This window comes from Podarcis melisellensis (genome assembly GCF_964234715.1).
Source record: "Podarcis melisellensis genome assembly, chromosome: 1".
Classification (NCBI taxonomy): Eukaryota; Metazoa; Chordata; class Lepidosauria; order Squamata; family Lacertidae; genus Podarcis; species Podarcis melisellensis.
This window is the reverse complement of record NC_138528.1, coordinates 45203893-45217557: the sequence shown is the minus strand read 5'-3', so window position 1 is coordinate 45217557 and position 13665 is coordinate 45203893. Positions and strand designations below refer to the sequence as shown.

Here is a 13665-nt window from a genome sequence, read left to right as displayed (position 1 = left end):
GCTCAAGATGTAAGTCTTTGTAGTGGCCTGATTTCACAAATGGCTTGGAAATTGCTCTGATTATCCCCTCCACTCCAGCTGATTTGCAATCACCTCAGTTCACAAGGGAAGCTTCTCTTGGTGCAAAGGTCACCGTTGTCCTTCCAGCAAATGTAGAAGGGAAAGTGTGCAGTTTATGGGATCCGTCTAGAAGACCTGGTCTACACATAGAACAGGTCACCTTCAGGAATATTTTGCCTCAGAACAACATATGTATTCCTCTTTCCTTAACATCCAGCAGAAGGAGGGGTAAATGGACTGAAGGTGGGATAAAAATGTAAATAATCATAACAATAACGTGATACTGTGTTCAGTGAAAAGACACTTCTGTCATCCTCCTCAAGGAAGGCAAGGGAAAACACTCTTTGCATTCAAATATACTTCCTGCCATTGACCAAGGAGAAAATACCACTGGGGGGGGGGGGAGGTCCCTCATGCAGCATTCCAAATAGCTGGTGCTTGGTGTGAGGAACAAATAGCTTCTCTCCCACTGAGAAGCCGTCTTGATTTATTTATTCATCCATAGCCTCCTGCTTAGATGAAAATAAAAGTTAAGAAGTTTCAAAGGAGATTTTGCATGGGAAATGGGGGTTAGCTTGGGATTCAGTGGGATAAAGGCATCATTTTGTTTTCCATTTCTGGAGACTAGGTATCAAATTATGCTTCAGATCTAAAACTGACATCAGCTGATCAGCGGAGAGGTTCCAATTTTATTTTATTTTAATCTGTCCTGGTCCAAATCAAGCACAATGCAAGGTAATTTACAAGATGGCTTCCAGTAGGGTTGTCATCCCTCCCCTGACACTACAGATAAGAACAGAAAGTTTCTGATGCATCACCAAAAAATACATGGCTGATCTCAGGTGTGTGTGCCCCCCCCCCCATTTTACTGATCTGCACTAACTTTTGCATGGCAGACTTGAAGACCTGCTTGTCCCACTGGGGGCGAATGAGCACAATGGATGATAGGACTGAGAAACAAAAAAAGAAGAACAGCTACAGCTGCCCTTTTCCCTGTATATGGAGCAATTAGAAATTCCATGCCAAGTATGTGGGGTAAAATGAGGCATTCCCAGGCCTACTGGAATTCTTATTTGGACTTTATGGTCTTGAGTTCCACAATGCGGAAACGTGTCTAGCTTCTATTAGCAGGAGAGTCCTATATGCTAGCCATACTCTTCAGCACAGAGTGTGCATTCAGATGCTGCATATTACCATGAACAGTTGGGATGGCAGTAGCATTAAGCACAGAATACTGCTAATATGACAATGGATAAATATATTTAAAACCAGAGTACAGTAGTAAAAAGTAGGGCAAAAAATCAGGAGCAGTTAGCATTGTTGGAGCTATCTATGACTATGCAGTATGAATAGTCACACTCTCACTATTTTGTAGACCGTTGCAAAAACTTTTATGAAAAATATTATACACACCAAAAATAGCATGCTGTCTCCATTTCTTGAAGTGGAAAGGCTGATTTAAAGACTGGTCTTGTGTTGCTGCCCTCTAGACCTCTTGTGGAGGAGGCATAAGAAGAAGGGCTTCAGATGATTGCAGGATCTGGGTGGGTTCATATGGGGAGAGGCAGTCCTTGAGGTATTGTGGTCCTGAGCTGTTTAAGGCTTTATAAGTAAAAAACAGGACTTTTAATTGGGCCCAGAAAATAATTGGCAGTCAGTTCAGTTGGGCCAGGATCAGTGTAATATGCTCAGACCATATTGCCCCAGTGAGCAACCTGGCCAATGAATTCTGCACCAACTGAAGTTTCTGAACAGTCTTCAGAGGCAGCCCTACATATAACATGTTGCAGTAATCTAACCTAGGTTACCAGAGCATAGGTGACAGAAGTTGGGCTATTCCTGTCCAGACAGAGGCACAGATGGGCCAGCAGCTGAATCTGATGAAAGGCATTCTGTACCACTGAGGCCACTTGAGCCTCAAGCAACAGCAAAGGATCCAAAAGTACCCTCAAGCTACATGCCTGTTCCTTCAGAAGGAATAGCACAATCAAGAGCAGGCAACCTCCCACCCATCTGGACTAGAGAAACACCCACTAGTGCTTATCTCAGTCTTATCTGGATTGAGCTTCACTTTGTTGACTCTCATCCAGTCCATTACCAAGGCAAGACAACAGTCCAGCACCTCCACTGCCACACCTGAAGACATAAAGGAGAAGGAGAGCTGGGTGACATCAACATATTGCTGACAACGTACTCCAAAACTCTGGATAACCCCACTCAGCAGTTTCATGTAGCTGTTAAGCAGCATAGGAGATAAACTGAACCCTGAGGAACCCCACATTGAAAGCTCCATGGGACCAAAGAGCACTCCCCAAGAATCACCCTCTGGAAACAACCATTCAAGTAGGACCAGAACCACTGCAATGTGCTCCCACTCATCCCTCCAGAAGGATACCATGGTCAATTGTTTCGAAAACTACTGAGAGGTTGAGAAGAATTAACAGGGACACATTTCCCCTGTCTCTCTCCCAACAGAGGTAATCATACAGGGTGATGAAGGCAGTTTCTGTGCCAAAACCAGGCCTAATCCCTGGTTTTGGCATCCAAAGTACCTGAAGGATGGTGTAGATGGGGCAAACTTAACATCCCATTTTGGACTCTCTGTTGTTTTATGAAGCAGACCTTTTGGAAGCCAGTCAGTTCAAATTAGGATGCCCTGACAAACATTTTCTCCAGAGTCCTTCGGAAATATACTTTTTAGACATCCACAGTGGCCAGAGTGGGGGATAGAAAGAGGAAGGAATGTTTTTCTTCCAGCAGCTGACGTCAGGCAGCAAATCTATATCTGATTTTGGCAGATTCCACACCAGCCTATTATTACCACAGATACTGCTGTGAAGAGATACTTGAACAGAAGACATGGGTGAACTAGGAGGAAGGAAATAAGCAAGAACCCTGTACTGTGGCAATGATCTAACTTCCACCACCCCACATGTCACAACCTATTCTGGGTTTGTTTTGCATTCATTAAACTGGGCTTCTTGCATTTCTTTCCCATGTAGCTAAGGAAATAATCACGGCCTGCCGTTTACCGTGCGTTTGGCCTTTCCGGCCATTTCAGATGGCTGCAGATTAGTCATATGGATTAACACACACCCCCACTTCCCTTCCCAAGAGCCATACAGAGAGGATTCTTGAAGTCCAGACCTTGTGACCTTGTGGACCTGTCAGATCTGATTCACAACACGCACCCAACTTAGGGAGTGGACAGCTCTGGCATTCTGGCTTTCCCTGCCTCCTCCCTGCGTACAAAGGCACTACTTAACTACTACGTATTAGCAATATGAACAATTAGCATTCACATGAAAGATGGATGGCAACATAAATTAAATCCTGATAAGTGAAAGAAGAGAGGTTTTCAGGCTGTAAATAGACATTCAAAGAGAAGCCAGGTTTTGGCTGCAGGGGGGCGGGAGATTGTCTGAGTGACTGAAAGACCGCACTATGTAAAATCCTGTTCCCAGATACAGTGGTACCTCAGGTTAAGAACTTAATTTATTCTGGAGGTCCGTTCTTAAGCTGAAACTGTTCTTAACCTGAAGCAGCACTTTAGCTAATGGGGCCTCCTGCTGCACAATTTCTGTTCTCATCCTGAAGCAAAGTTCTTAACCCGAAGTAATATTTCTGGGTTAACACCTCTAGGCCTGCCAGATATCCAGGTATGGGTATCCAATAGGTGTAGGACCTCTGCACAAAATATTTAACATCTGTAGTTGCAAATAATTTGGTTTAAGCCGATACAAGTTGGATTTTTTTGCATATAGGTCCTTTGCCAGTGAGATGCTCATGCATAAACAGCAAGTGAGAAATGCTTTCATTGTGAACAGGGAGGGCAGACTCAGTCCTCCCATCTCACATGAAAGCTAAGTTTATCAGAACTGGGCCAAGAACAGAAGGCGTTTGAAGGAGCTGCAGAAGCCATCAGAATCAACCTCAGAGCAACCCTACCACTACACCCGGTGAAGTGGCCCACCTCAGGCATCTTCTTATGGGGATATGTGGGTCATGAGTGGATAGAGCCAGCCAGAAGTGGGGTCCAGAGGAAGAGCAAGACCTGGAAGGAAAGCTCAAGGTAGAGGAAAGGGGGCTGTGGTTAACACAGCCACAGGCAATTCAAGAAGCTAAGAAAGGGTTAAAAGCTGAGCGTGAGTTGAGTGTGCTTAGAGCCAGCAGATACAGCATGTAAGGGAAAGGAAAGAAGAGATAAGGAGCTAGAGGTGAAGGAAAATAGGAAGGGGATGGCATGGTAATTTAAGTGCTATGGGCAGCTGGGCTCAAGGCAAAGGCTGTGTAAAGAGGGATAGCAGCAGCAACAGGCCTGAATGGCCATGTTCCTGCTGGAAAAGTGCAAATCACTGAAAGGATGAAAGCAGGGTAGGCTTTCATAAGGCAGGTGAGCTATGCCACCCTGCTGGGCTACGGGATATGGCTCCCTATTATGTTTAACTGCCCCCATTGCAGGTCTGTGCACTGTGACAGGCTACCCTTCAAAGGCAACAAACTGTCATTTGGTTTGTCTCATTTCTTGTGAAGAGGACATGGGCACTTCAGATGGGACAGCATGCAGCAGCTGGTCTTTTGGAGTATGTTGTTCTACTTTATCAACTGCTGGACCAGTTTTGAGTCCAACTGAAAGTCCTAGATCTCACTGTTAAAGCCCTAAAACATTTGGAACTTGGATGGTTAAAAGACTGTGTGTGTTTGTATATATAAGTAGCTTGGACTATGTTTTATTATGTTTTTATATGTGCTGGAAGCCACCTAGAGTGAGATGATGATGATGATGACTATAATAATAATTGCTCACTGTTGCTCGCTTCACTCACCAGCTCCACCTCCCTGCCACCCCCTGTGAAACCTCCACCTTTACACCTGACCAAAAATGCCACAAGCTTATTTCTCTTGTTTTCAGCAGCAGCAGTGACAGGGGGTAGTGTGGGGTGGTTTACAAAGCCCACTCCACCCTCATCCTGCCGCTTCCTGCAACGCAAGGGGGGGTACTGCTATCACTGAGCAGTCAGGGCTCCCCTCTCAGCAGAAAATGCCTACGAGGATTTCTGTGTTACTTCTGGTACTACTCTTCCTACTGTGAGTAGCATTTGAAAAGGTGGGGTGGGGAAACTTCCCTCTTAAGCACCTAAATCTCAGAGCGATTAACAAATGTTAAAGGAATTAATATGGCTTTAAGCCACTGCCTAGCCTAAGGGTGAGGAAGGGTGAAAGACAAGCAGCTTCCCTCAGAGCCATCCTGCCAACAGCATGCATAATGCCACATGGAATTATGGTGCAGGGCTAGCCTGAAATGCCCCTGCTACATAGTGGTATAGACTTGAGTGTGTTTGTGTTGTTTACTGTGCTGTGGCTCACAGTATGATGGAAGACACAAAAGGAGGAACACCATCAGTTTCTAATGAGTCTGGTAGCACCCTTGATGCTCAGCAATCTCCATCGCTTGAGAATGTAACAGAGGTGATAAACAACTTGACTTAATTTCCTGGAGCAAGCTTAAGGGTGGTGGTTCTGTACATTGGGGGAAACCCAATGTCAGCTGTGTTGACATTAGCATCTTCCTTCCCCATCCCTGGAACAATTTGTGAAATGTTTTTAATCACAGACCAGTAAGGTGGAAGATGGACATAAAAGGAGGATAAACATGCACACAAATAACTACTACCGCTAGAGCTTGCGGTAATTAAAATCAAAATCCCACTGCATTAAATGAAACAAGAAATCTCAGCTAGATCATACATGACAGGTGGCCATCCAACCTCTGCTTAAAAACTTCAAATGAAGGAGAGTCCACAATCTCCCGAGAGAGACTATTCCACTCTCTAACAGCTCTTGCTGTTGGAAAGTTATTCTTGATGTTTAGTCGGAATTTCCTCTCTTGTAACTTGAATCCATTGGTTCAGGTCCTACCACAGTAAAATGGTTTGCCATTTGTTGATAGCCACAAGAATTCAAACAGATCCAATATGACTACTAGCAGAAATGCAGTGAGGTGTGAAATCCATCAGTGTTGATAACTTTGAAAATGACATATTTTATGATATAGAGATAGGAGAATGAGTTGTATGCTAAATATGGGGATAGTATTTTCCCCCCAGTACTGGATAAGGCACAGGGGTCTTTGTTTAAATGGAGGGGCTACTACTATGCAAGCCTCTTGAAGGATACATGCAGTGAATTGAGGGAATTGATATGGTTGCAAATGAATGATAATTATTAAAAAGAACAACTGAACAATCTCATTTAGTTATTTGACAAACTGAATTGCACATTTGAAAGGGCACCTTGAGAATATTTGTAGTTTGCTTTTAAGGTGCTCAGGGTAACTATATTTTGATATTCCAATCAATCAATCAATTGCTGCTTTAAAAGAAAAAAGAAAGAAAGACAAGACTGACTGCCTGGTTCAGTCCATCAGTTTCATCTTATATTCCTACAATTAAATATAATTCAACAGTCACCTAATCTAGTTTAGCACACTGCCTCTAGGAAGAAACCAGTAACCAATGCTTCAAGAGAGGCTTACTAACCTTAACTTGGTAAGAAGCTATGGTAGTTTATCCTGCTATGAAGAGGAATGCACTTTGTTACTTCCAAATTTATTTGTAGCATTAATAATAGTTTGATCCTAGCAAAGATTTTATGTTACTGTCGGTACAACTTCACCCCAGTTATAATAAATTCTACTATAGCCTTTCTTCATATAAGAGCTATACAACACTTAAAATAAAAAAAGTCTCTCAATATGTCTAAAAGCACGGTAGAGATTAAGTGTCTCCGGGCTTTGCTTTCAGCAGTAGAATCAGCATCCCCCCAATAACCAGTCTTAGGACTTTCAAATAAGAGTTGAGAGGGGGACATCATTACCTTTTGAAACATCCAGAGGCTTTCTGGAGCAGAAAATATTATCAGATCTAGGCCTAGGCCCTTGCGTCCGACTTGCTCCCTTGATATTTATGGAGATCATATCATGTGTCACATAAGAAAGACATTGGAAACGTGCAGTGAATTTTGTACAATAACAAGAAGAAAAGAGACAAAGATAGAAGATAATAAAAAAGTGTGTTTTCTTGTTCTCAGAGCTAAACCACAGTGAAACGGCTTGACAATGGGCAGATTGGGTTCCCCCCTTTCGCTTGTCTTCCCTCGACATGTTCGCCCCATGGGAGCAGTGATGGAAAGTGCCCTGCTGCAGAGTTAATGTGAGGTTTGGAGCTGAATTTTTTGACTAGCTGAGCTCAGCACCTGGGAAAGCTGCAGTTGATTAGCTCCTCTAAAAGCCCAGGTCCCAATAATTCACAGAGGAGCAAAGTAATTGTGGCCACTGCTGAAATGCAAGTGGGAAGGTAGCCCAGGAAGAATAGATGGTGGATTTGGAGCATTCCACAAAGGAGGGGGTGGGCAGAAAGAGGAGGGAAATGTATATTCTACTCACGTTTGTGATTTTCATTTCTGTGGACAGGTGGGGAGCGTGTCTCCTGCTCTTGAGCATCATCCCCCTCCTCACTAGCAAGGTGGGTGTGAGCATAATGGTAGCTCAATCCTGGCCTGTTCTTGTAGCGCTTTCCACAGACTGTGAACAGAGAAAACACAAAGAGCAGAAGACAGAGGATGATACATCAGTAACAACTAAAGTGGCCTTAAGTATTTCTTCACTGCTGCTGCCTTTCCCAGACAAATAGACGTTTATTTCTATTTCATAACACCAGAGGGATAGCTCTTCACTGAGGGCTAAATACCCACATACAAAATACCTGTCCCTCCAGTCAGGTTTGAAGAAAAATATTTATTTTAAAACACTCAGAAGAGGCAACCGGACATGGACTGAAAATGTGTTTTCCACTGGACAGTGCATAGCTGAATAAATGAAATGTAGAGTAAGAATCAGCCCCAAACGTATCTCAGGGTGTATTCAGATGTGGGGAATATTGCATTAGTTTTCTGGATTATAATACTAGCACTTCCATCCCATTTTCTAACATTTCTTTCACACCAAAGTACCTGTCGTGCTATGGAACTACAGTGGCACCTCGGGTTACATATGCTTCAGGTTAAAGACTCCACTAACCCAGAAATAGTACCTCGGGTTAAGAACTTTGCTTCAGGATGAGAACAGAAATCACGCAGCAGCGGCGTGGTGGCAGCGGGAGGCCCCATTAGCTAAAGTGGTGCTTCAGGTCAAGAACAGTTTCAGGTTAAGAACAGACCTCCGGAACGAATTAAATACTTAACCCGAGATACCACTGTATTTTGACCAATATACCAGCATACCGTGCTAAATTTCATTCAAACCAGTGGGTACAGTGTGAAACAACAACAAACGTCACTGGACAATATTTCTATGCTCACACCCCTTCTGCACATGCAGGCATCTGTACCCCCATGATTCCCCTGTGCAAACAGCAGGAAAGAACTGTATACTGCTCCAAATTCCATCCCTTTACTGCAAACAGATTTTTTTCTGCAACCAACTAACATGTAAATGAGCGTTAAACATGCACCATCTTCTACTGGTTTTCCAGAAGTGGCGTTTAAGTCCTGTGAAATCTCAACTATAATTCCGAAATTAACAGTTAAGGGAACATTGAGGAAATGGAATGATCCGTGTGTGGATACAGCCTCAGTTTAAATTTAGATGCTGCACGCTTAAGGTCACAGCTGAGTGCCATGCTGTGGTAGCTCTCCTTCAGACTAGGGACAGTGAGCTGCCCGCATTTAGGGATCAGATGCCTCAGAATTCATGTTAACGAGAAAATTCCCAGGGGAAAATGCCCTGCTGAAGCTGGTAGTCTTTATCAATTTTAAATACTTTTCCATTAGAAACTGCTTTCTGGGTATTAGCTTGTGAGCATTAACAACAAATTATTAAATAACAAATTCCATTGAAGAGACTAAAGCATGTAAAAAGGTTAAAATAGCTTATTATGGACACAAATGATCTGTGCTTATATTAGAAACTGCATTATTATATTTGTTCATGTACTTATAATCTTTTTAGGCCATCTCTGTGGATAATGTTTTTCCCCTCTCTCTCTTTCTCTCTCCTCTTTCTCTCTCTCTCACACGTATTGTGTATAGACCCATTATAATCAATGAATTTGAGACCATTGATTTTAATGGACCTGTTTTATAACTAACATTGGATGTCATGTCACCCTATCTATTCCTCAATGGAAACTGGCTTGAGTGAGAGAGCTGAGGCCCTGGAGGAAAACCATCCTGGTTATGGCAAACAAGCTGAAATTACAATGCTGCAAACTATCTATTAACTCAAATTGAATGCAGCTCTGGTGGCATGCAAATTGCAGCTTTGGCACTAACAGTAAGTTGTAGTTGTTGTTATCATTATTTAGTAGTGATACTTATATAGCACTTAACATACCACTCTCTAAGCAATTCTCATAAGATATACTATAAAATCACAACTATAATACATATATATACAATTAAAAAACCTCACAACAATAAAACTGACCAGTGCATGCTTTATTTATTTCATAAAAATTATATACTGCTTAATTGTAATAATAAGCCTGCTAAACAAGTGGGTTTTTAGCAGGCCTTTAAAACTCATTACAGTTCCTGCCTCTTAAACTAAATGAGTCAGGTTGTACTATATCTTACAGGAATAAATGTTAGCAGGTCAACACCATGTGGAAATGAGGACATGATGAATAAGGTCAATGAAAAGCATCATTCTTTGTTTACACAACCGGCTGTTTTAACTACCAAGCAGCAACATTGGGAGAGATGCACAAAACTGTGCAGGAACTATTTTGAAAAATTATTACCCTAGACGTCCTGAGAATATTGCCAATAAGCTTGAGAATATATCAAAATGTTTCTAAATTAAGACATTTAATTAGAGGTCTAAGAAGTACTGGATTATGGCAGAATTAGGAAAATAATAGAACATCTTTTTAAAAAAGATTCTGATGAGGTGCAGCTATCTTAGCCCAGCTATTCTTTTAAAGAAATAAAAAATGAGTGGTCTGGATGGTAAGGGGCAATGATCAAAGCAATACTTAGACATATTTAAAACATGAATGTTGATACATATCACACACACTGTCCCATTTGACAGGTGTTGAATGTATAATTAATACTACCTTTCTTATTTATATAAGTCTATTATCAGAAACCTCACTTGTGTGCTGAGAGTAAGCTATTAGGACAGTTGTCAGGGACAATACAGTACCTAGTTTGCAGAGCTCAGTAGTTTTTCAGGCTTCAGCTTCATTTAACAGCCACCTCGTTCAAACTAAAGTGAGTGAGAACAAACGTCTAAAGCAGGGGTGCAGAACCTCTGACTTAAGGCTAATTAAACCCGCCAGGCCTTGCAATCCAAACCACAAGGCTGTTTTCAGCTGGCCACACACACCTGTTACTTACCTGATGTCATATGACATCAGCCAGAGCATAAGCAAAGCTGCTATGGAGGAATCCAGAGCCTCAGGGTGTGCTCCCAATTTTTCCTCTGCAGCCCTAGCTTCCGAACGGATCCTATCACTGCCAAAAGCAGGGGGCCTTGCATTCAGTGCCAAATGCACGTTGGGGCTGCAAAGGAAATATTGAGAGCAATTGTTCCTTTGCAGCCCTGGTTTCCAGCCTGATGAAACAGGTGCCCTTAAAGCAAGCTCTCAGGGAAGGGGCACCAGAAATTGAGGGGAGGGTTGGATGCTGCCCACGGACTGTCAATTGATCAGTGATTTAGATAGATGGACTTTGCTAATCAGTGTGTGTTCCTAGAGCAAATTTCCCCGCAAACGGAAGTGGCAGGAGCATTAAATGCCATGAAACAACAAGCTAAGAACATTCCTTATTGCTAAGGAATTCAGGTGCTGGCTGAGAATATGGTAAGAACTGTGGAATAAAAAATATATTTGGAATTTTATTGTGGCGTGGTGAAGGAAAATGGAACAAGGCCAGAGGTAACAAGCATTAAACAATGATTCCATAATATCACACGGAACAATCACTTCCAACAAAGTATGCTGATCTGGGCCACATTGGTTCAGTCTTCTCATCTTGGCATAAACTTTGGAATGTATCTGCACGTTTCACTAACTGAAGATTTTCCACAAAGGAAAGCTGAGTTTAGGGTAGAAATTCAAACCAGCTATGGTGCCATCTCACATCTGTTTCCACGCAGGCCCTCATTTATTGTTAATTATATGGATTCATTCACCCTTCCTTCCTTCTCAGCTTCAGTAAAGGAGATTGCCATTGGTCAGCCCAGGTTTTCTATAACATTAGAGCAACTAAGCCAATGAAATCCAGAGGAGACTTACATTCACAATCCCCCTGTAATATCAGGACAATTCCACCAATGTTATCAATGGAAACAGGGCAAGAAGAGGAGACCGAACCAAGCAAGTAAATTGCAGAGGTGAGTTTAGTCTAGTTTCACGTTAGTCTTCACCCAACCTATCCTTTGTTCCAAACAACCTTTTTTGAAGTTTAATTTTTAAAACTTTATCATGGGTCCTAGCAGTGCTTTTAAAAAAAGGAAGAAAAAGAAAAGGTGCCAGGACTCACCATGAAGTTGCTATACTTATAACATTTAGGAGAAAAAAATGGTGTTGGTACTGTGTACCTTTGAGTACTCCCAGAAAAAAAGCACTGGATTCTAGTATCCAAAATCAAAGGATCAGAGCGACTGAGTAAATGAAACACAGAGGAGACTAACCTACAAGCCCCTCGTAATATCAGGACAGTTCAGCCAATGTTATCAAGGGAAACAGGACTGGCAGAAAAGACTGAACTGAGCTAGAGGTGAAGAGATTGAAAGAGGAGACTGAGGAAAGTGAATGTACAGCACATCACCCTTCTTACTGATAGGCTCTTCACTAGTTATAACAAAAATTAAAAATTAAAAAGTGGGTTCCCAGTCTCCCACCACCATTCCAGCTTATAGCAATCTTGTTATCGGGCACATCTAGGACCCTGAATTAAATAGCGCTTTGCTCTTATCCAAGCAGGGCTCTTCTTATACTGTCACCTTTCTGTACTTTCCCTTTCTAGTTGGCCAGCCCCTTGAACAACAGTCACACCACATGGTAGGTTAGGGAAGCATTCATATAAAAAGGCAGTTCTGTAGACTGAATTCTATATTGGTTTATTCAAAAACAGCTCTTACGACACAAGTTACCTGGTTGGGACTTCATTAGGTTAAATGTGTGGTGCTTAAGGTGCCTTCTAAATTGGTGGGAGAAAGTCCTCAATTACAATACAGTAGCACCAATAAAAAGCCAATGAACAGAGCCTTTGCAGGGCTTAGAATAGCAGTAAAGGCAAACATAGGAATTCTTTTTTTTTTTTTCATAGGAATTCTTACAAAAAGCAAGTTCATTCTGATTGGCTTATTTCAATTACATTCTCTGTCATAGAACAGAGGGAGGGATTGATATAACTGAGCATCCAAGCAGGGCTCAGTCACGTATTGTGCACGCAGTGTTCGAAACTCCCATTGTTCTAGGCACATTTTGCGACAGGTAATTTCATTAGCGCGAGCAGTTTATCAGCTCTGGGCACAGAACTGCACCTAAAATTTCAGATTAAAACTGCAGAGTGGAAGGAAAGGAGGACCTTTTTCTGCCTCCCCACTTCCAGCCACTCTCTGAAGACTGCAGAAGAGACCCTCTGAAGAATATTAGAGGGTTAAGCAGGGGAAGGACTAGACCATGTGAAAAAATGAACGTTATATTTTAGCTGCACTGCATTCATTTTCAGCTTTGTATTCTTGTTATAAAAATATGTGCCTAGACATTCTGTTGTTGCACCCATAATCTGGGTTTAAAGTGCCATTTAGCTCCTAGCTTTCGTATCTCAGTTTCTAACACTGTGTACACGACAGTTCTGTCCAAGTGAGAGATGGAGAAAGAGCAGCATGAGATTTTGCCTTTGGACTGGAAAAAAAAAGTTTTTGGGAAAAGGGAATTGCATACCTGTAAAGTACCTAAGTATTCAGGTATTACTTTTTATTTCTAACCACAGAGTTGAGCTAGGTGTTAAATGAGCAATGCATATAACAGTTTTCAGGCAGAGTTTGTGTGTATTTTTTTAATGGAAAGCAACCACAGGAGGCTGGCAGTTTCAGCACAGGGACAGCATGAGGATAAAGAGCTATTTCATCCCTTTCCCCTTTTGCCCCAAATCATCCCCAATTCACAATGGGAGAGAAAAATGGCTACCTCTATAGAAATACAGGCAAGGGACTAGTTTTGAGAAGAAGAAAAATGTAACTGGGAGGGAGTGGGTGAAGCAGCTGCTTCTCCCCTCCTCACCATACCTCTGCTCAAACTGGCAGCCTCCCACAACTATTTTTTTCATTTGAAGAAGAATGCTGGGAGGCTGTTCATGCATCTCCCATGTAGCATTTAGTGTGGCCCTATCTGAACCACAAAAAGAAAAGAGAGTGACTCATGCAGTGGACATAGATACCAAGGCATAGAAGGCCGCAAATGAAGCAGAGAGGGAAACTGAGCCTAAGAGAAAGAAAGAAGTGAGGTGTGATGTGGTCTCTTGCCACGGGTTTCATTTTCACTCACTCGCTCGCTCAAAAAATAGTAACAGCAAGTAGTGATGGGAGTGGCA

The 13665-nt window shown here is 42.2% G+C and overlaps 1 protein-coding gene across 2 annotated transcripts in view; it reads right to left on the bottom strand.

Moving 5' to 3' along the window:
• Positions 1 to 13665, bottom strand: part of DPF3 (double PHD fingers 3) — a 186281-nt gene that overhangs the window by 38256 nt on the left and 134360 nt on the right. For both annotated transcript variants that reach the window (XM_081890788.1, XM_081890789.1), the window contains exon 7: positions 7505 to 7642. In XM_081890788.1, the coding sequence (XP_081746914.1) occupies positions 7505 to 7642 (138 nt within the window). The remainder of the gene's footprint in view (positions 1 to 7504; positions 7643 to 13665) is intronic.